Source organism: Mytilus edulis, chromosome 4 (genome assembly GCF_963676685.1).
Source record: "Mytilus edulis chromosome 4, xbMytEdul2.2, whole genome shotgun sequence".
In the NCBI taxonomy this organism is placed as follows: Eukaryota; Metazoa; Mollusca; class Bivalvia; order Mytilida; family Mytilidae; genus Mytilus; species Mytilus edulis.
In genome coordinates, this window is record NC_092347.1 from 68,657,320 (window position 1) to 68,680,948 (window position 23,629).

At 31.2% G+C, this 23,629-nt stretch overlaps 1 protein-coding gene across 1 annotated transcript in view; it reads left to right on the forward strand.

The window, feature by feature from the left end:
- Positions 1-23,629, forward strand: part of LOC139520329 (eukaryotic translation initiation factor 3 subunit A-like) — a 41,257-nt gene that overhangs the window by 9,667 nt on the left and 7,961 nt on the right. The window contains exons 5-19 of the mRNA XM_071312876.1: positions 116-174; positions 483-623; positions 1,115-1,323; positions 2,326-2,497; positions 8,774-8,965; positions 9,890-10,006; positions 10,344-10,529; positions 10,934-11,071; positions 11,643-11,852; positions 12,624-12,728; positions 13,215-13,328; positions 17,155-17,277; positions 19,177-19,330; positions 20,262-20,442; positions 21,124-21,249. Of these exons, the coding sequence (XP_071168977.1) occupies positions 116-174; positions 483-623; positions 1,115-1,323; positions 2,326-2,497; positions 8,774-8,965; positions 9,890-10,006; positions 10,344-10,529; positions 10,934-11,071; positions 11,643-11,852; positions 12,624-12,728; positions 13,215-13,328; positions 17,155-17,277; positions 19,177-19,330; positions 20,262-20,442; positions 21,124-21,249 (2,227 nt within the window). The remainder of the gene's footprint in view (positions 1-115; positions 175-482; positions 624-1,114; positions 1,324-2,325; positions 2,498-8,773; positions 8,966-9,889; positions 10,007-10,343; positions 10,530-10,933; positions 11,072-11,642; positions 11,853-12,623; positions 12,729-13,214; positions 13,329-17,154; positions 17,278-19,176; positions 19,331-20,261; positions 20,443-21,123; positions 21,250-23,629) is intronic.

Here is a 23,629-nt window from a genome sequence, read left to right on the forward strand (position 1 = left end):
ATAGCATAATTCAACCCTGAAAGTTTCAGGAGAATTTCTAAGAAGTAAAAAAGACTGAATAAATTTGAAAATATCCTAAAACAACTTGAATTATGTTTTTTTCCTCTGTTTTCAGCATTTAAATTTTGCTTCAAGTATGGCAGAAAGACAGAATTTAGAAAGTTGTGTGATAATGTAAGTATTTGATTTTGTTGAAGTAGATCTATTACCATGAATGAAATGAAGAGATAAACAAATTATTATAGAAATTTGAATTCAATAATTTCAATTATTATTAATTATGATGCAGTAAAATGGAACCCTCAGTAGAAATAACGAGGCAATTTAGTCACTGTATAGACTTTTTGTACTACATATAAAATTCATACATACTTTTGAAATTGCATATGCTGTTTATTTTCTGACACCAGAAATTGCAACTCTTATACAGATACATGTATATTACTTGTGTAAACAGTGGCATTTTTTTCTTGCAATTATAGCTTAGAACTCACTTGAGCTTGGTTCACAAGCATCAGCACCAGCAGACTGCTATTAACCTAAACAACCCAGACTCCCAGGCCATGCATCTAGAAACCAGATTGGTTCAGTTGGATAATGCTATCAACATGGAACTTTGGCAGGTGAGTATTTTATCAGATGTTGTTTGTTAAAACATGCAATATACACTATAGAATAATGTCTTTGATGCTTCTTATCTGAAGGTAAAAGACAAATTACAACATAGTGTTGTTTTACCTCATTTTCACATTTGTATAATAAATTGTTTCATTATAAAGAACAAACCATCCTGTAAAGATTTTATTGTGTTTGGTTTAATATATAAACCCAAATTCTTTTATTGTGAGTATCATTTTGTTGTTTCGGTGTTCACAAGTTTAGTCCATGAACAAATATGACTTCTTCCACATTATTTTTTGATTGATCGGGGATGATGAAAAATGTCATCTGCTCATGCCAAAGATATTTATTTTCAGGAAATTTTGAGTGCTCTCTTAACCTGTTTTCTTTTTTCCTGATGTTTAATGAATAATTTATTATTTTGTGTCGTAATATGGTTAAGTGTTCATTTGTTTCAAAGTTTACCATTTATAAATACCATTTTGTTTTACAGGAAGCTTTCAAGGCAGTTGAAGACATCCATGGGTTGATTGGTTTGTCAAAGAAGCCTCCAAAACCTTCACTGATGGCTAACTACTACCAGAAATTAGGTTTAGTCTTTTGGAAATCTGGTAACCAGTTATTCCATGCATCAACACTTCACCGAATGTTTCATCTGTCAAGGGAACAGAGAAAGAATTTGTCACCAGAGGAATTGCAGAAGTATGTTCTAAGAATGTACTATTTTCTGTAAAATTCAGAAATTATTGAGCGCATTTATTATTGCGATGTTGTCATTTTAAATTTTGCAATAGAAGAAAAATCCTATTTAATTCATAAAAAAAAGTTCAAAATTAAATGATTGCTATTATAACCCTGTAACATTTTTCGCAATAATTTGTGAATTTACAGTAGAGTTCCAGTCTCTTTTTATTGCTCAATTCACGTCCATGCATTGTGATACCTAATTAGTTAAAACGTTTCTGTTGATGATTTTTTAGAAGCATTTCAACTCGTTAGGTATCGCAATTCATAGGTGTGAATTGAGCCAAAGAAAAGTATAAGTCACCAAGCATGGATTTTAAATTCCAAAAGATAATGCATGGAATGAATTTTAATTCCCAGTAAGAGAAAAAAAAATCAAGTTCTCACATTGCTTTTACGCAATAGTGAATTTTTCAATTCTTCTCCAATTAGAATAACACTCTTATAAAATGTCTGGGCAGTAGGGCTTGTGGTAAATTTTTTTGAAGACTATAATTTGTTGCCTTGGAGTTGCTGACTGTATTACATAACTGTTTTGGTGTAAAACAGGGCAGATATAAAAATTATTGCATTTCTACTTGGGATTTCAGTTGTTGATATTTCAATGATATTGCTTATCTGACAATATATTTATTTTATTATTTTAAAGTTATGTAAATTGCACTATTATATTTCATAATGATATAATAATGTTTAAGATTGGAAGTTTTTATTTCTTATCCAATCAGAAATAATTCTCTTAAAATAGATAATCCAATCAAAGATTTACTTAAGCTCTGTTCGAGGTATCTGTAGCTGGTACATTACTGGAATATTTAGATTTCATTTGGTCAAAATAGTTCATTTTCTTCAATAAACATGCAAGAAACAATCACATTATCCAAAATTTAGTTTTAAGTTTTACTCTGCATTATTTACGCATCAAAGGATTTGTTGTATATGTATGAACTTTCATTGTAGAATGGCATCACGAGTGCTCTGTGCTACACTAGCCATACCTATTCCTGCCTCTAGAAATGCTATTGATCAGCTTTTAGAAAGTGACGAGGGATCAATGGAAAAACAAAGACGTTTAGCTCAACTCTTGATGTTACAAAACCCACCGAAGCGAACAGCCCTTATTAAGGACTTAGTAAGTTTGATTTAAAAAAATTTGTAACTGAAGCCAAATGGTTCATGTAATAATTTTACTTTTTACCTGAAAATCCTGTTATGTTACATCATGAATATCTGTCTTATGGTGTGTTGCTGAACATACAATTGGTCTTTGCTTGCTTCACTGAGTGTATAGTTTATATCATTGCCAGGTTTATAGTTGACCTTAAGATGGGTCATTTCTATAATGGATGGTATACTCTAAAATTCTTGGAGGAGCAAACTTATTTGTTACCTATATTATGTCAAAACCTTGACAATGGTAATATAATGAAATTATAACCACATACAGTCTTCACTAATAAAAAATTTTAACTACCAAGCCTGAAAATCAGTCTGTCATTTAACTAATATGGTGTGTTGAGGTTTTCAAGAAAATGTTAACCACATAGTTTTCACTAATAATTTTTTTTAACTAACAAGCCTGAAAATCAGTCTGTCATCAAATTTTATTTAACTAATATGGTGTGTTGAGTTTTTTCAAGAAAATGTTACTTGGCCAACGATATTTTTTTTCCATTGGCATTAAATCATGAAAGCTGTGTATAATGCTATTGCCTTGGCGTTGCTAAACTGTATTTTATTGCTGTTTGGTGTCAAACGGGGCAGATATTAAAATAAATAACTTTCTACTTGTGATTTCATTGTTGATTTCTCAAATGGTATTATTTGACAGAACATTTCTTTTATTTTAAATTTATATAATCTGCTATGATATATATATATAAATTATAATAAAATAATAATGTTAAAGATGGGAGGGAAGTATGACCATCAGTATGTGAATTTTACTGTTTTATTTTGTAATATTGAAAAAAATGACTGAAAGATAATTGAATGTTTAATGAATAGTGCTCATAACAAGTAATTATATGGTCTTATTCAAATTGTGGCCACAACAAATGAAGCACAATCATGGCAATCTGTGACTCAGTTAAATATAATTGGAATAAACTTGTCTTTTTGTCATTCATGCTTATTTCATTTCCAGTCCATAGACGTGAATGAGGGCTATTCCAGAAAAAAATGTATGGGGGGTTGGAAGGCACATTATATTAATAATACATGGGTGATGGGTATCAGAGCAACTTTTCACACTATAATGCACTATAATTCTAAATTACAATTGTCTGGGTGGCAGGTGCTGAAAAAAAACTGCCTTCCAACTCCCCCATACATTTTTTTCTGGAATAGCCCTGAGTAAAATATGCTTTAATTTAACATGTTTAATGCACAATTTAATGTAAAGTAATTGTTGCCAATAACTAAAAGATATATCTATTTTTTTATTCAATGTCATATATATAGAGGAAGGTCAGATTTATCTATACTTGAATTATTTTGTCTGCTTGAATTGTTTCAACATAGACATGGTATTGCCTTGGCGTTGCTAGACTGTACTTCATTACTGTTTGGTGTCAAACGGGGCAGATATTAAAATAAATAACTTGTCTACTTGGGATATCAATGTTTGATCTCTCAAATGTAGTTTATTTGACAATATGATATTATTATAAATCTGTGTTAAGTGACCAGTTTCTTTTGTGTGCTTAAGTTGAGAATGTTGCCTTGGCGTTGCTAGACTGTATTTTATTACTGTTTGGTGTCAAACGGGGCAGATATTAATTGTATAACTTGTCTACTTGGGATTTCATTGTTGGTGTCTCCAAATGTTGTTTATTTCACAATATGATATTGTTATAAATCTGTGTTAAGTGACCAGTTTCTTTAGAGTGCTTAATTTAAGTATGTTGCCTTGGCGTTGCTAGACTGTACTTTATTACTGTTTGGTGTCAAACGGGGCAGATATTAATTGTATAACTTGTCTACTTGGGATTTCATTGTTGGTGTCTCCAAATGTTGTTCATTTGACAATATGATATTGTTATAAATCTGTGTTAAGTGACCAGTTTCTTTAGAATGCTTAATTTATGTATGTTGCCTTGGCGTTGCTAGACTGTACTGTATTACTTTTTGGTGTCAAACGGGGCAGAGATTAAATGAATAACTTGTCTACTTGGGATTTCATTGTTGGTGTCTCCAAATGTTGTTTATTTGACAATATGATATTGTTATAAATCTGTGTTAAGTGACCAGTTTCTTTAGAGTGCTTAATTTAAGTATGTTGCCTTGGCGTTGCTAGACTGTACTTTATTACTGTTTGGTGTCAAACGGGGCAGATATTAATTGTATAACTTGTCTACTTGGGATTTCATTGTTGGTGTCTCCAAATGTTGTTCATTTGACAATATGATATTGTTATAAATCTGTGTTAAGTGACCAGTTTCTTTAGAATGCTTAATTTAAGTATGTTGCCTTGGCGTTGCTAGACTGTACTTTATTACTGTTTGGTGTTAAACGGGGCAGATATTAATTGTATAACTTGTCTACTTGGGATTTCATTGTTGGTGTCTTCAAATGTTGTTTATTTGACAATAGGATATTGTTATAAATCTGTGTTAAGTGACCAGTTTCTTTAGAGTGCTTAATTTATGTATGTTGCCTTGGCGTTGCTAGACTGTACTTTATTACTGTTTGGTGTTAAACGGGGCAGATATTAATTGTATAACTTGTCTACTTGGGATTTCATCGTTGGTGTCTCCAAATGTTGTTTATTTGACAATATGATATTGTTATAAATCTGTGTTAAGTGACCAGTTTCTTTAGAGTGCTTAATTTAAGTATGTTGCCTTGGCGTTGCTAGACTGTACTTTATTACTGTTTGGTGTCAAACGGGGCAGATATTAATTGTATAACTTGTCTACTTGGGATTTCATTGTTGGTGTCTCTAAATGTTGTTTATTTGACAATATGATATTGTTATAAATCTGTGTTAAGTGACCAGTTTCTTTAGAATGCTTAATTTAAGTATGTTGCCTTGGCGTTGCTAGACTGTACTTTATTACTGTTTGGTGTCAAACGGGGCAGATATTAATTGTATAACTTGTCTACTTGGGATTTCATTGTTGGTGTCTCTAAATGTTGTTTATTTGACAATATGATATTGTTATAAATCTGTGTTAAGTGACCAGTTTCTTTAGAATGCTTAATTTAAGTATGTTGCCTTGGCGTTGCTAGACTGTACTTTATTACTGTTTGGTGTCAAACGGGGCAGATATTAATTGTATAACTTGTCTACTTGGGATTTCATTGTTGGTGTCTCCAAATGTTGTTTATTTGACAATATGATATCGTTATAAATCTGTGTTAAGTGACCAGTTTCTTTAGAGTGCTTAATTTAAATATGTTGCCTTGGCGTTGCTAGACTGTACTTTATTACTGTTTGGTGTCAAACGGGGCAGATATTAATTGTATAACTTGTCTCTTGGGATTTCATTGTTGGTGTCTCCAAATGTTGTTTATTTGACAATATGATATTGTTATAAATCTGTATTGAGTGACCAGATTCTTTAGAATGCTTAATTTAAGTATGTTGCCTTGGCGTTGCTAGACTGTACTTTATTACTTTTTGGTGTCAAACGGGGCAGAAATTAAATTAATAACTTGTCTACTTGGGATTTCATTGTTGGTGTCTCCAAATCTTGTTTATTTGACAATAAGATATTATTATAAATCTGTGTTAAGTGACCAGTTTCTTTTGTGTGCTTAAGTTGAGAATGTTGCCTTGGCGTTGCTAGACTGTATTTTATTACTGTTTGGTGTCAAACAGGGCAGATATTAATTGAAAAACTTGTCTACTTGGGATTTCATCGTTGGTGTCTCCAAATGTTGTTTATTTGACAATATGATTTTGTTATAAATCTGTGTTCAGCAACCAGTCACATTTCTGGGATCCAATTAAGTATGTTGCCTTGGCGTTGCTAGACTGTAATTTATTACTGTTTGGTGTCAAACGGGGCAGATATTAAATGAATAACTTGTCTACTTGGGATTTCATTGTTGATGTCTCCAAATGTTGTTTATTTGACAATATGATATTGTTATAAATCTGTGTTAAGTGACCAGTTGCTTTTGTGTGCTGAAGTTGGGTATGGTGCCTTGGCGTTGCTAGACTGTATTTTATTACTGTTTGGTGTCAAACGTGGCAGAAATTAAATGAATAAGTTGTCTACTTATAATTTCATTGTTGGTGTCTCCAAATGTTGTTTATTTGACAATATGATATTATTATTATACCCTTTTACCCTCGTTTTACCTCTGTCCGTCCATCCATCCATCAGTCAGTCCGTCCCATAAATGTTTTTTGTTGCATTTTTCTCAGAAACTACAATACAAGGATTTCTGAAATGTGATTTCAGGGTTTATATAAGTTAGCTTTACCATTTGATGCGTTTTTTAGATTCATCACTTGACAACTTCCTGTTACCGAACACTTGTATGATTTTACACATGATAGCCAAGTTGAAAATTTTCGTCACATTTTCAAGAACTACAATACAAGGATTTCTGAAATTTTGTTTCAGGGTTTATAGAAGTCAGCTATACTGGTGATGCGTTTTCAGATTCATTACTCCACAACTTTCTGTTAACTGAACACTTGCATATTTTTATACGCCCGGGACGGGACACTTCGGACAATAACTCAAAAAGGCTTTCACCAATGTCCATGAAACTTTGGTGAATTGTTTATATCTATTGGTGTAAGCTCCCTTTCGGTTTTTTTAAATTTCAGATTTTAAGTTTTGGATTTATGGGGCTTTATTCATAAAAAAAGGGGGATTTTTAACACTTCGGACAATAACTCAAAAAGGCTTTCACCAATGTCCATGAAACTTTGGTGAATTGTTTATATCTATTGATATAAGCTCCCTTTCAATTTTTATTAATTTCAGATTTTAAGTTTTGGATTTATGGGGCTTTATTCATAAAAAAAGGGGGATTTTTAACACTTCGGACAATAACTCAAAAAGGCTTTCACCAATGTCCATGAAACTTTGGTGAATTGTTTATATCTATTGATGTAAGCTCCCTTTCAATTTTTATTAATTTCAGATTTTAAGTTTTGGATTTATGGGGCTTTATTCATAAAAAAAGGGGGATTTTTAACACTTCGGACAATAACTCAAAAAGGCTTTCACCAATGTCCATGAAACTTTGGTGAATTGTTTATATCTATTGATGTAAGCTCCCTTTCAATTTTTATTAATTTCAGATTTTAAGTTTTGGATTTATGGGGCTTTATTCATAAAAAAAGGGGGATTTTTAACACTTCGGACAATAACTCAAAAAGGCTTTCACCAATGTCCATGAAACTTTGGTGAATTGTTTATATCTATTGATGTAAGCTCCCTTTCAATTTTTATTAATTTCAGATTTTAAGTTTTGGATTTATGGGGCTTTATTCATAAAAAAAGGGGGATTTTTAACACTTCGGACAATAACTCAAAAAGGCTTTCACCAATGTCCATGAAACTTTGGTGAATTGTTTATATCTATTGATGTAAGCTCCCTTTCAACTTTTATAAATTTCAGATTTTACATTTCCGTGTTATGAATTTTTATGCTTAAAAAAGGGGGGATTTTCCAATTTTGGGACAATACATTTAAAGCATAAAAGACAAGTTAAAAGAGCAACGGGCGTATCATGCGCTAAAGCGCAGCCCTTTATTATACTATAAATATTATCCACCTGCGGCTTGGGTATCATTAGTGAGCAGTAGCTTGAAGTTTCACTTGTTATGATACTGTGTTAAGTGACCAGCTGCTTTAGAGTGTTTAATTTAAGCATGTTGCCTTGGCGTTGCTAGACTGTTCTTTATTACTGTATGGTGTCAAACGGGGCAGATATTAAATGAATAACTAGTCTACTTGGGTATTCAATTATTGATGTCTCAATTGCTGATTATTTGACAATATTTTATTTTCATTAACCTTTTAAGAACCACTCCCATGTATGTTAATAAGATTTATATGAAGTTGGTTCATGTTTATCGTTGAATATTGAACTGCATTCAAAAGTATGTGATTTATAATAGATAAATGGGGTTCTTTTCAATCTTACAATTTAAAACTTATATTTGTTAAAATAATTGTCATTGCAGTGTTAAGTTCTTTATGCCTTTACGTTGCTAAACAAATATTATTGGTTGATGTCAAATGGGGCAGTTAACGACTTTATATCTTGGTTTTATTTGAGGTTTCAAGAAAGTAGTTATTTGACAAAATATATTCTATATGATAGTATAAACCATAATAAATCTTTTATGATTTTCATATTTATTTGGAAGATTATCCAGAATAGTTTTGCTCAGGGGGAATTAAACTTTTACATTCAATTTTTGTTTTGTTTTAGGCAAAGTACAATGTTCTCCAGTATGTCAGCCCTGAGTTGCAGAACTTATATCAGTGGTTAGAGGTAGAATTTCATCCTCTAAAACTGCACGAAAGAGTCAAGTCTTCAATGGAGTTCATTAACCAGAATGATGATCTTAATCAATACCTTAACTCTCTTGAAGAAATTGTCATCACAAGAGTGCTGAAACAGGTAAAATACTTAATACAGGAATTGACCCATTCAGGCATGATGATGCATCTTGTGACTGTCTTAGAACATTTTGATTGGTTCAAGCATTATTTACATGATGCTTCGAGTGCAGCATAATTTTTGAGGAAGTTAAATTTCTGAATTTTCATGCGAAAGTAAACGTTTTTCAGGGGCGTATCCACCCATTTTAAAAAGGGGGGGGGGGTTCCAAACCCAGGACAAAGGGGCGGGGGGTTCCAACCACATGTCCCCATTCAAATTCATTGATCGTCCAAAAAAAGGTGGGGTTCCAATTTGCAGTATGAGTATAAATGTACATGCAAGTCCTTACACTTATTTGAAGCTATTCCTCCAAAGAAAAAAATATATCTGCAGAAGTAATTGAGTGCATTTTTTATTGCAATTTTGACATGACAAACCAAAATGTGAGAATAATTATTTTGATTATAGGAAAAGTTGACCACTAAATTATGTGTCTGATTTTGTAATGAGAGTTCTTTTTATTTCAATAATCACACTACCATTATTTGCAATGACAAATACCTCGCAGTCATTCTGAATTTACAGTATACATTGAATTATCAGTTCAAATCAAGATTTTTAAAATGCTCATATAACAGGGTGAAGTAGGAATGCTGCTGCAAAAGTACAAAATATAAATGTATATAGGTGGTCATTGTAAATATCAAATATGATAAATGATAATTGCCTTGGCGTTGCTATATAGCATCTTGTTGCTGTTTGGTGTCAAACGGGGCAGAGATAAACTCAGATGATTTGTCTCCCTGAGGATTTATTTTGTTAAATTCTCAAAAGATATTTCATTTGACAAGTATTGAATTATTGTATTTGTATAAAATTATCTTTGATATGCAATGCATTTCTATTTATCGGACTATATATCTAATGAAAATATAATTGCAGGTGTCACAGGTATACCAGACAATTGAATTCTCAAGACTTGCAGCACTGGTGCCATTTTCATCCAAATTTAGACTTGAGAGGTTGATTGTAGAAACAGCGTTAACATTAGAACTCCAGGTAAAGTATTATCCGATTAAAGATCATAACTTAAAGTATCATGGCTAATAAAAAATAGACAGAAGGTTAGGTTAATACACAGATGTTATTGTGATATCCTGTATATCATGCTCAGATTTCTTTTAAATGTTGGGACAAGTAACTGACATAACTCTTTATGTTTTCCATGTACACCTCAAGTGACTGGACATAACTGCAAATCAAATAATTAATGATGAGTTCATGAAATTTGAGGCAAATCGTGTTGAATGTCATTAACATTGGGCAACAATTAGAGGAAAAATGGATTTGTTTTAATAATACATTTACTAATGCTTGCTATGTTTGCATTGTCTAGGTGAGAATTGACCACAGAAGTAAATCATTAAGCTTTGGTACTGACTTGATGGTAGCTCAAAAGGAAGATGTTCCAGAAGGACCATACATACAGAGCATGCCCAGTGAACAGATCAGGAACCAGTTGACATCAATGTCCCGCTGTTTACATAAAGCTATGACACTCATTCAGCCTGAAGATAGACAGGTATGTATCTGTCATTTTAGCTTCAACTTTCCTGTGAATTCAAATGTGCCATATGAGAAATTGAATGTTTTAACAATGTATAGTAATAAATAATAATATTTTATAATAAAATAGGGGAAAACAGATTATATGTATTCTTTCTCCCCCCTTTTAAGTTTATTTCACTAAATGCTGTTAAAAACCCCCCAACCTATCTACAGAATTTGATAAGGCATCCCTGTTCAATAGTTTGTTGGGGGGAAAAAAAGGAAATTTTTCAGTAAATAACAATCAAATAAATGTTGGTTTTACAATCTATATCTACTACAGGTAACATAATTTATATTACAGAAAACTGATCTGATGCTCACTGAATTGGCTTCGAAATATTTTTTTTGATCTGGTCATTGTATGTATTTTTTCAGTCTATCAGAGATGAGTTAAGAGTAAAGATAGCTAACAGCTACAGAATGACTGCCAAGAAAGATCATGTCAATGTTCTCCAGAGAAGAAACATCATTGAACAGAGAAAAGAACAGTTAGAACACATGAATGATCAGAGGGTTTGTAATTCTCAAAATTAGTTGTTATATATCATATTTATGAACTGTCTAACAGCTCTTCTATAAAAGCATGCATAACAAAACTTTGAATGACTTGCTTGCTATGTTTGGTTGGATGTTTGCAAACAATAGGTAGGCGGAGTTTCAATATATACTGGGATTTGCTTGGACATGAATTGAATTAATGTTTATTGCCCAATCAAATTACAGTATATAGTATACAGACTACCTACCTGTTTACAAACATTCAAACAGACAAAGCAAGCAAGTTGATCAATGGTTTGCTATGTATGCTTTGATAGAAGAGATGAAATAAACTTGACTATGAAAGGATATAGGCTTTAAAGATTAAAAAAGTTCTCGTCAGTAATGCAGTACAGAAAATTTATATAGACACCACAACAGATAATGTAATATATGCTCTTAATCTTGTTAGAAAATAAAAATAAAAAAGCATTGAATTACAATTGACTATATACTTGAAAGATCTCAATGAATAAGTGAAATATGTATTAATTTGAAAGCTGATTAAGAAATAAAAGTTGATTGTCATTGTTATTTTACAAAACAGGAAAAAGAAGAAATGGAGCAACAAGAAGAACAGAAGAAGAAAGCTTATGATGCTGAAATGGCTAGACTTGAACGTGAAGCTAAGGAGAGAGAGAGACAGAGGAAGGTTGAGGAACATAAAGAAATGCAGAAGAAACATGCACAGGAAAGAATAGAGCAACTGAGGAAAACTGAACTTGGTGCTAAAGTCTTACAAAACATGGATGAAGATGTAAGACTTAACATGGCAGAATTGTTTTTTGGCGGCAGAAGTTATTTATGTTTGATTTCATGTATTAGGCTTCTTAAATATAAAAAAAAGAAGATGTGGTAAGATTGCCAATGAGACAACTGACCACAAGAGACCAAAATGACACGGAAATTAACAACTATAGGTCACCATACAGCCTTCAACAATGAGCAAAACCCATACCGCATAGTCATCTATAAAAGGCCCCGAAATAACAATGTGAAACAATTTAAACGAGAAAACTAACGGCCTCATTTGTATAAAAAAATGAACGAAAAAAACAAATATGTAACACATAAACAAACAACAACCACTGAATTACAGGCTCCTGACTTGGGACAGGCACATACATAAAATCAGTTTGAACCTGATATAAATTATGCAATGAAAAGGAATTATATAAAGATTGTGTTAAAACCAATTCAAGTACTAAATAATCTCAAAATGAATATGGTTGTGACAAGAAAACAGTTTGCAAGAAGACACATCACTCTAGTCGGACCAATAATTCTGAATAAGAGCCAACCAGTCTGCTCTTGCTCCTTAATGTTGTGGCTTAGCTTATACCAATTATAAAGTCTTTAGTTTGAATCTACGACTTCCCAAACTCTAGGTGAACAGGAGACCATCAAGGGCATTCTTTGACTATGTAATGTTGAAAATATTAGAGATATTAGATCTTCTGTGTCGTTTTGAAAATAATTTCAAGAGAGTCTCACAGTAGTAAAATGATAAGTGTAAATTTGTTTTCAGGATATTGGCACTTTAGACATTGACGACATTATGGCTAAACAGGTTGAACAGCTTGAAAAAGAAAAGAAAGAATTAAATGAAAGATTGAAGTCTCAGGACAAAAAGGTGGGTGTTGAACATATTCAATGTATTTCTGGTATTGTATGACAACCTAGAGCTAGAGATAGAAAATGTTTTGACCTTTTAACCAAGAAAAAGAATGACATTTAATAGCAAAGGTCAAACATATCTGATAAACATACAGACCTTGAGGTGTAGCTTCCCTTATAAGGATCTGACAACACAGATCTGTTAATTTTAACATGTGCAATTTTATTGTTATTCTGTTTCTAAGTTCAAGTCCGAAACACCCCCTTCCCACACAGACGTGACAAAAGGTCCGCAGGTCTCTAAACTGGCAATGGACAATTCTTCTGGCTTAACAGACCAGTGTATACCATTGCTACTTTTGAGTTTTAATAACATTGACCATGATAGTCTTGTGCAGTCAGTACTTTTCTTGATTTTAATTTTTTAACACCATCAGAATTTTCATCAGATTCTAGCTTGTCTGTGACAGAATGTCCATTGAATGATCTTTATTTCTTACAGATCGACTTCTTTGCTAGAGCTAAGAGACTGGAAGAGATTCCTTTGTTGAAAAAGCAGTATGAATCAGATCGTCAGGAGTTGAAGGGATTCTGGGAGCAACAAGAAGAAGAAAGGGTAAGAGAAAATTGAATGATTTTGATAGTGTTTACTTTTGAAACCGGACTATTTAATAAAAAAAGATGCCCAAGTGTGACAAGCATGGTAAAAAATAAAGTCATTGCTAATCTATTTTCTATCATTCTATTTGAATCCAGAAAAATCTAAAAAACTACCATGGGTTAATGCAAAAAAATAAAAACAAAAAATTTAACAACATTTTACTCAGAAGAATTCATCAATTTTTCAAAGGAAACAACATACTACTATTATCAACTTACAATCATAAATAAGTATAAATATATCAATGTAATTTTTTTGTTATAGATGATTTTTTTTGTTATAGATGATTTTCCTGCCTTTTTTCCTTCATAAACGGGGATTTTTTTTAAATACGTAAATTTCACCAATTTTTAGTGTATTTTTTAATATTCAATAACAAAAGTTTTTATATCTCTTTGCAAAAGCTTAAACTTTATATCAGAATTACAAGAAAGCAAACATATATGATCTCATTACATCCTCAGAAAATTTCACACCAATTGCTTTAGTCAATTTTAAGCTTTCTTCATTTAAAATATACAAACTGATGTTTTTTTATGCTTTTGTTACACTCCTGACATATTTTTTCAGTAACTACAAGACAGGCATGGGGTAATCGTAATCAGCTGTAATCGATTACATTTTGCAGTGTAATCAGTAATTATGCCATTTCTGATTACAAGTAATCGTAATGTAATCAATTACATGGCAAAAAACAGGTGTAATCATGATTACTTTTAGATTACTTTAAGATTACATTCATAAGATTACTTGATGATTACAAATCTTGTATAAATATGAAAATAGTTTTTGATAGACAAGATGAAAATAAGAAAATGTAAAGCTTGAATGAAAAATCATGAAACTAGTAATCACAATGATGGGACCTTGTTTAATGTGATCATCTATATAACAAATTTGTATAACCAAGTGTTTTATTTTGTTTTAACAGTTTACAAAAAGATATTTTCTGTCCAATATTTCTTTGTGAAATTGAGCTCTTATGATACAAGAATATGCCTTGAAAGCATTTGTTTTCCTTAATTGAAAACTTCTGATATTAACTCCAATTTCATATTAGTTTACTCAAAATTTTTACATAAATACATTGAAATTCAAATGCAGAAAACATTTAGTTCCTATTTGACTTTGATGGTCGGCATAAATATATAAGCCCACTTAATTCAAAATGGAAGTTTAAAACCAGGTTTCATTTATTGACAAAATTGAATGAATTTTATTTTCCATAAATTTGTGTATAATATGTGCTTTTTTATTTTTATTCTTTATTAACTTTATTAGCCTTAAGGCTCACCAGTATAAACAAGTACATTTTGTACATGTACAGTGTATACATATGGCATAAATATTGCAAACAATATGCATAGAAAACAATAGGTGACGTCAGAAGTTTCATCAATACAATAATATAAAGAGAAATGTATAATCTTTCCTAAGTTACAAAACTGTTTCGTGTTTTCACCTGACAATAATTCTATTAATTTCAATTAGATCAAGTTATAAAAATTTTCAAACAAATAATGACAATCAACCACTTTTAACTTTATTTATATCGTTATTAAGACAATAAAATTTTAATACTTTAGTCCACCCATTGTTTGTTTAAAAAAACTGGAAGTAGTGATTAACACCTGTAAAAACATTAATGGATGTGTCAATTATGTCCCAACAGACAATAAAACTATACTTGATTAATTTTTCCTTATTTTCAGTTTTTTTGTTAATTAGGAAGTTGGTTACAATTTGTAGTTAAAAATAAAGTTACATCTTTTACATATAGGACACTTGTCTATATAGTCCGTTTGACTTCTATAAATCTTCAAAAAATAATTCTTAAAATTTCATTTTTAAAGATAATTATTATTTTCTTCATGTATGTTAATGTATGATATATACGAACTCTGACTATGAATATCATAATTTTAAACCTATAATAAAAAAAGTTGCTCATTAGGTCTCTATGTTACTTCAATTTATTTTAATATAAAATATTCAATGGAGTACATATGAGTAGTGTAACAGCCTTCCATTCAAAACAAAAACATTAGACATGTGCTCTTAACCTGTTTTATTGTACCATGTGACTTTACTCATTTAAATAACTCTGGTCATGTGATTACTGAGCTTTCTGCATTCAATGAGAAATACAAAAGCATGCACACATGACCAGAGTTATTTAAATGAGTAAAGTCACATGGTACAATAAAACAGGTTAAGAGCACATGTCTAATGTTTTTGTTTTGAATGGAAGGCTGTTACACTACTCATACGTACTCCATTGAGTATTTTATATTAAAATAAATTGAAGTAACATAGAGACCTAATGAGTAACTTTTTTGATTATAGGTTTAAAATTATGATATTCATAGTCAGAGTTTGTATATATCATACATTAACATACATGAAGAAAAAAAATATTTATCTTTAAAAATGAAATTTTAAGAATTATTTTTTGAAGATTTATAGAAGTCAAACGGACTATAGCTATTTTATCAAATTACACATGTTACACTGTAACTGTCTTGTCTATAAATTCTTTTAAAAGATGAATAAATTAAGGCTTTTAAAAAAAATCACCAAAATAAGCGGATAAAAAGTTATGAAAAAACTTTGATATAGCAATATACAATGTAATCATAAGTAATCTAAAGTAATCATGATTACAATAAAGAAAAGTAATCTAATGTAATCGATTACATATGAAATAGGGTGTAATTGTAATGTAATCGATTACATTTTATTAGCAAAGTAATTGTAATTTAATCGATTACATTTCAATGTAATCGACCCCATCCCTGCTACAAGACTGTTTTAATGAAGATTGTATAGAAAATCAGTAGTGATATCAATTTTAAATTTACAATCTCGCACATATTCACTTGACTGCACATTTTTTTATATATCTACTGGAAAATCAAACTTTAAACATGCTTAATGTGTATAACGCTTTCATTTTTTAAGAATCATTACTGATTGAAATAATTGTCCAGCCCTTACAAAAGTTTCTCCAAAGTCATTAAAAAAAAATCTTTGTTTTACAAATGGAAGTTTTTAACGACCTTGACTGGCTATACAGTTTTACAATGAGCACCTTTTTTTTTTATACCATCTTGAATTTGGCAGTGATATAGATGACTTGACTACTGTGTTCTTTACACAAAGTAATGTATTACAAATAGAATTTTCACAAAGTCAATCCAATGGAAACAATTTAGTGTCCTTCATAGCAAGGGTATAAAGTTTTAGACCAACAACGATAATGTACTGTGATGATGACACACAGACCTGTCCTGACATCACGCTGATGACAGATTTATAAATCTGAGTACATTAAGTGACTCTATCTATTAAGGTGGTACCCAACACCTTGACTAAAATTAATTTGGCTCGTTTAATTTTCATAATTTTTTTTACAAAATATTTACTTTGACCCTTTGAAAAAAATATATAAATTTTAAAAAGATTTGAACCAACTATTTCATCAGAAATATTTCATTGATTATACGGCAGTTTGACAAACACAAATTTTGATCATTGGGAAGCTTAATAATACTGTGATTAAAACATTTAGTTGATTTTACAGAGTTATCTTATCTCCCTGTAGTGTTAGGTACCACCTTAAGTGAATGATATTTGATATACAGTGTTAAAAGAATTAGTTGATATTATGTGGCCTGGTAATAGTGAAAAATTTTATTTTTGTTTGTTTGAATAACATCAAATGACTGAGCAAACATTAAAAAAAGATTGTTAGCATTAATTGTCTATTATTGTTTTTTAGATTGAAAAAGTTAAGAAAGAAAGAGAAAATGCCCTACAACAGAGGGATAGATTAAGCAGAATGAAGAAGGACAAAGACGAATTTGTCAACATGTTGAGAGGAAAGAGGAAGGAACAGTTCAAGGTTAATATTAATGATATTTAGTTTGGTATCTTCAGCTTCTGTTTTACATTACAAATATTAATAGAACAAGAATGTTTCACTCAAGTTAACATTGTATAAACTTTGGGAGTTAAATGTATTAATATATTTAGACTGCAGTTGACAACCCCGCTTAAGTCTCACAACAAATGCAATGTAAAATTGAACCACCAAATGAATCAATGCAGTTAAAAGAGTTGTTAGACATTAAAACAATCAATGCAATAAGAATAAAATAAAATTGAACACATATAAAAAGGAAACGGAACAGTTAAAAAAAAAAATCATATTTAAAAGGCATAAACTACAACGAAAAGAACAAAGATAAAAAAAGTCATTGTCAGTAAAAGAAGTTTAAATGTAATTACTGAATGCGAGTCTGAAATAATGGGTTTTCCGATTTTTCTTAAAAAGTCGATTGAGTGTGTCTTAGATGGCTAGGAAGATTGTTCCAGAGGCTCGAAGTAGCTTTGTTGAAACGTCTTTCTCCATAGATTTTGGTGCTTATACCAAGTTGTATTAGTCGCATTGCTGTTTAGCTCACCTGGCCCACAGGGCCAAGTGAGCTTTTCTCATTACTTGGCGTCCGTCGTCGTTATCTTTTTACATTTTGAACTTCATCTAGAGAACCACTGAATGGAATGAAACCAAACATGACATAAATGTTCCTTATGAGATGTTGACCAAGTGTTGTTACTTTGTAGCCGATCCATCATCCAAGATGGCCGCCAGCTGGGGGACTTAGTTTAACATAGGACCCTAAGGGAAATGCATACAAATGACTTCTTTTAGAGAACCACTGAATGGAATAAAACCAAACATAGCATGAATGGACCTTATGAGGTGCTGACAATGTGTTGTTACTTTGTAGCCGATCCATCATCCAAGATGGCTGCAACGGGGGATTTAATTAAACATAGGACCCTATGGGAAATGCATACAAATGACTTCTTTTAGAGAACCACTGAATGGAATGAAAACCAAACATAGCATGAATGTTCCTTGTGAGGGGCTGACCAAGTGTTGTTACTTTGTAGCCGATCCATCATCCAAGATGGCCACCAACGAGGGACTTAGTTTAACATAGGACCCTATGGGAATGCATACAAATGACTTCTTTGAATGGAATGAAACCAAACATAGCATGAATGTTCCTGATGAGGTGCTGACCAAGTGCTATTACTTTGTAGCCGATGCATCATCCAATATGGCCTCCAACGGGGGACTTAGTTTAACATAGGACCCTATGGGAAATGCATACAAATGAGTTCTTTTAGAGAACCACTGAATGGAATAGCATAGCAACAAACCATGACAAAATTTGCTTATTTTAAAAAATGTCATGATTTCTCGTGTTTTCATCAAATGTTAAGTATAATTTAGATTGGAAAAGTATGTCTGCACACAAGAAACAACTTCATATTTGGTGAGATTATGTCAATAGTCATGATAAAGCTTCATTTAAATTCTGTTTTTGTTTCTTGGCTGCGCACTATGTTTCCATTCTATGTTTCCACAATGGAAACAACGATGAAAGACTGCTTAAATTCTGTATTTTTCATCGTTTTAGAGAAAAGGGTACACACTACGACGTGATTGTGACGTCATCAGATAAAAATCTTTGTTTTCATTTACATTTCTTGACCCTATGCATTTCCAAACATTATGTGAAAATTTGAAATAGTTGTCCAACAATTTATTTTCTTGCGCCAAAACCGGTGAAAATTTGAAATATTTGCGCCAAAACCGCCCTTAATGCCCCTCCCCCACTCCTTTTGTCTCTTGCTAAATAATGGGATTATTTATACTTAATATATGCATTTATTCTGTAAGTAACAGTATTTGCATTTCAAAAATGAATTCTGTTGGTTTCTTTTACAGCAAAAAGTGAAAGAGTTTGATCTGAAAATGTCAGAAGAAAGAAAAAAGAGACTGGCAGACAGGAAAGAAAAACGAAAGGAAGATAGAAGAACTAAATGGATTGAGGAAAAGAGAGAAGCTGAACAGAGAGCTAAAGATGAAGAGTTGCTCAGAGGTTAGTCAGGAAATTGAAATTATCTCCAGATGTTTTAGATAGAGGTCTGTCTTTAAGAAAATGAAATAGATTCCAAATGTTTCTTAGTCCTACGGTTTTCAAGCATCGGATTATATATTTGTTTATGTCCCATTTATGGGCATTATGTTTTCTGGTCTGTGTGTCTGTTCAGGTTTAAGTTTTTGGTCGAGGTAGTTTTTGATTTTCACAGTCCACTGAACATAGAAAATGATAATGTGGATGGGGCATCCATTTACTGGGGACACATTCTTGTTTTACATGCAATGAATAAATTTGGATGTATGAAGCTTTCCTTAGCTTGAATTGCACAAATATATCATTAAAAATTATTTCACAAATATTCAATTGCAGTAAATTACTGGTAAAAGTCTTTTCAAGTTATAAATTGAGTTCTAACTTTAAAATACTGATTACTGTAAATTCAGAAATTATTGCAATAATTTAAACTTGCATTTTGAAATTTTTTAAATGAATCGAACAGGATTTTTCTCTATATCACAAAAATTTATATATTTCAGGATAACTTGCAAAAATTGCAATAACAAATGCACACAATAATTTCTGAATGTGCAGTATTTGTCAATGATTATTGTTATGTAGAAATAACAGGATATGGTTGGGTTAATTATTGCCAAGGCCATATAAATCAGGTTTAGATCTATAGATATTGCTTCAAATGCTGTGAATTGAATGCTAGTATTGCCCTTCACTTATTGCAGTTCTTTCAAAATTCTGGAATTTGTTTGATCAAAGCAAACTGTTAAACTGGTCAAAAATGTTAATCAATTGCTGTCGAAAACAAGTCAAGTCATCAAAGTGCAAGGTGATGAAATAAAGCACAGTTTCAGAATATTTAGACATGTTTTTCTTATTGTTTTCAATGTCAAGATACATGTATGTTTAACTTCAGAGAGAGAAGAAAAAGAACAGATGGAGAAGGAGAGAATAGAAAAAGAAGAAGAAGAATATAAAGAGAAAATCAGGAGATTGGAGGAACAGACTGCCAAACAGAGAGCAAGAGAGGTGGAGATAGAAGAAAGAGAGAAAAGAAGAAGAGAAGAACTTGGTAGTGGAGGAGGAAGACCAGGAGGGTGAGTTTTGTTCAGAAGTTTATCATAACTACTACATGACTAATGTTATTTAAATAGACAATACCAAGTTTTATACCCTCCTACCCTCCCACATACATTTTAATGGAATAGCCCTGAAGTAAAATTAAAGCATGAAAACATTAGAATCATGAATTATCCATAGCAGATTCTGACAGCCATTGTAAAGCGCAATAAATAAATGTTAATGAAAAAGCCAAATAGAAGTAATGAGATTTATTATATTGTGAAAACTATCTTTACAGCACTGTATTTAATATGTACATTCAAAGTTATTCAGTTTAAATAGAAAACAACAAATGTAGGTGCTTTGAAATCAATTCAGTGAATAGAACCCACATTTGCAGCATTTTGTTACAGAATATTCATAAAAAAAGTGGTAAATTGCTTCTGTGGGCAACTAATATAGTTTTAGAATGCATTTCAGGAATTGACTCCGTTAAATTAGTTTAAATGGAAAATCCATTACAATCTTGTAGTCTATAATCTGATCAGGTCTTTTGAGTTTATCAAATAAGAACTATTACAAGTTTTTTTTCTTCAATTTTTTATGTGGCATTAAAAAATTTATCATATCTTTGTAGCTTTATACAAGCAGGTATTTCAAACCCTGTTAACAGTGATTCAAAACATGAAAATGAATATGTAAAATTTGTATTACAGGGCTCCTTCAGATGAGGGTCGTAGATCATGGAAACCATTACAAGGAGGTGGAGGTCTTGGATGGAGAGAGAGGGAGAAACAGAGAGCAGATAGCTGGAAAAGGGATCCTGATGCTCCTCCTCAAAGGTAATTCATCAGATAAGATGGGGGGGGGGGGGGGGGGGGGGGGCCCTTTTTGTGGGAATAATTTGGTTGATTATATAGGGAATCACTGAAGCATGAATGTTGCAATGATGCATCTGGAAGCTGCTGGTTTTCTATGGAAAAAAATGTAGATGTGCACAATTTAAGATTTAATTTAGGCTAGGGTTTTATAATTTTCTGGTTTATATAAAATTTATTCTGTTGAGAAAAAAAGATCTTATAAACATGTAAACAGAGTATTTTCACTAGTATACCATGTATTAACAGTATTGTGAAATAATATGCTTTGCCTTTAAAATGCTGAACAGTTAACATGATTGTTCGGTGGGAAACGGGGCAGAAATTAAATGATAACTTAACGACATGAAATAATCATTTTTGATATTCCATGAAAGTAGTCATCATATAAAAATTTTATATATTTTATATCAACAGCAGTCATTTTAAGATGTTAGTGACTGTTTGATAATTTAATTTTAGTATTGAAACATAAAAAATATCTGTTAAAATCAAATGTATAGCTAAAATAGGCCCTTCTGTAAAAAAATAAAGGGTAAAAATATGACTTGACAATTAAAAGAATAATATTTATATTGGTAAAATACAATAGGTGTTGTAAAATGTTTTAATTTCAAATTTTAAACATACAAGCTCTCGATTTAAAACGCTTGATGATAAAAGCTTCATAACTAAAAATATTAATAAAGTTTCACATTCAGTTAATGTTTTGTAGTGTTTAGAAAATTTGTAATGATGATGCCAGGAGATGAAGATTTGCACAATTTGTTATCTGTTGAATTTAGTCCAGGGTTTTGATAATAATATGCTTTGCCTTTTAAATGCTGAACAGTTAACATAATTGTTCGGTGGGAAACGGGGCAGAAATAAAATGATAACTTAACGACATGAAATAATCATTTTTGATATTCCATGAAAGTAGTCATCTTACAAATATAAAAATAAGGAGATGTATGATTGCCAATGAGACAACTATCCGCCAAAAATCATATAAATGGATGTAAGCAATTAAAGACAACTGTAATAATTTGAACAATTACAAAAATCCATACTGTTTGGTTGGTTAATGAGAAAAATCCATACTGTTTGGTTGGTTAATGAGAAAAATCCATACTGTTTGGTTGGTTAATGAGAAAAATCCATACTGTTTGGTTGGTTAATGAGAAAAACCCATACTGTTTGGTTGGCTATCAAATGCCCTGACATGATAAATATGAAAAAAATCAATTGAGAAAACTAACAGCCTAATTTATAACAAAACAATTAACTTATTTAAAAACAAATGTTGCAGACATGAACCAATGACAATTTCTGAAATACAGACTTTTGACCTTGGACAAGCACACAAAGATTATGGCGGGGTTAGATATGTTTGTGTCTTTGACCCTCCCATTAACTTGAGGACAATGGTGTAACAGAACAACATAAGAAGAAACATTTATGAAACTCTAGTATTACATGAATAAACAGTATTGTGAAATAATATGCTTTGCCTTTTAAATGCTGAACAATTTACATAATTGTTTGGTGGGAAACGGGGCAGAAATTAATTGAGAACTTAACGACATGAAATAATCAGTTTTGATATTACATGAAAGTAGTCATCATACAAATATGTCTATGTATATCTTTTATTAACAGTCAGTTTAAGGTGTTGGTTTAAGTTTTATAATTTATCAATTTCAGTGTTGAAATAAAAAGAAATAGGTACTTGAATCTTTTGATAGCTATATATGGCCCTTACTTTAAAATAAATAGTAAAAAATGACTTGTCAATTACAATTTACAAGAAATATTCAACTGACTCTTGCTGCTTGTGTTTAGAAAATTTATAATGGTGCTTCTGGAAGCTCATGGTATTCTATTGAAAAAAAAGTTTGAGAAGAGTGCAATTTCAGACCTGTTAAATTAAGTTCAGGGTTTTATAATTTAATTTTGCAGAAAGTTTAGATCATTTAAGATATATACATACAGCATAGCTTATTGTTTATTTCAACTAGTGCTACATGAATAAACAGTATTCTGAAATATTATGCTTTGCCTTTTAAATGCTGACCAATTTACATAATTGTTTGGTGGGAAACGGGGCAGAAATTAAATGATAACTTAACGACATGAAATAATCATTTTTGATATTCCATGAAAGTAGTCATCATACAAAACTTTTATATATCTTGTATCAACAGCAGTCTTTTTAAGATTTTAGTGACTGTTTGATAATTTATAAAATTTCAGTATTGAAACATAAAAAAATAGCTGTTAAAATCAAAAGTATAGCTAAAATAGGCCCTTCTGTAAAAAATAAAGGGTAAAAATATGACTTGACAACTAAAAGAATAATATT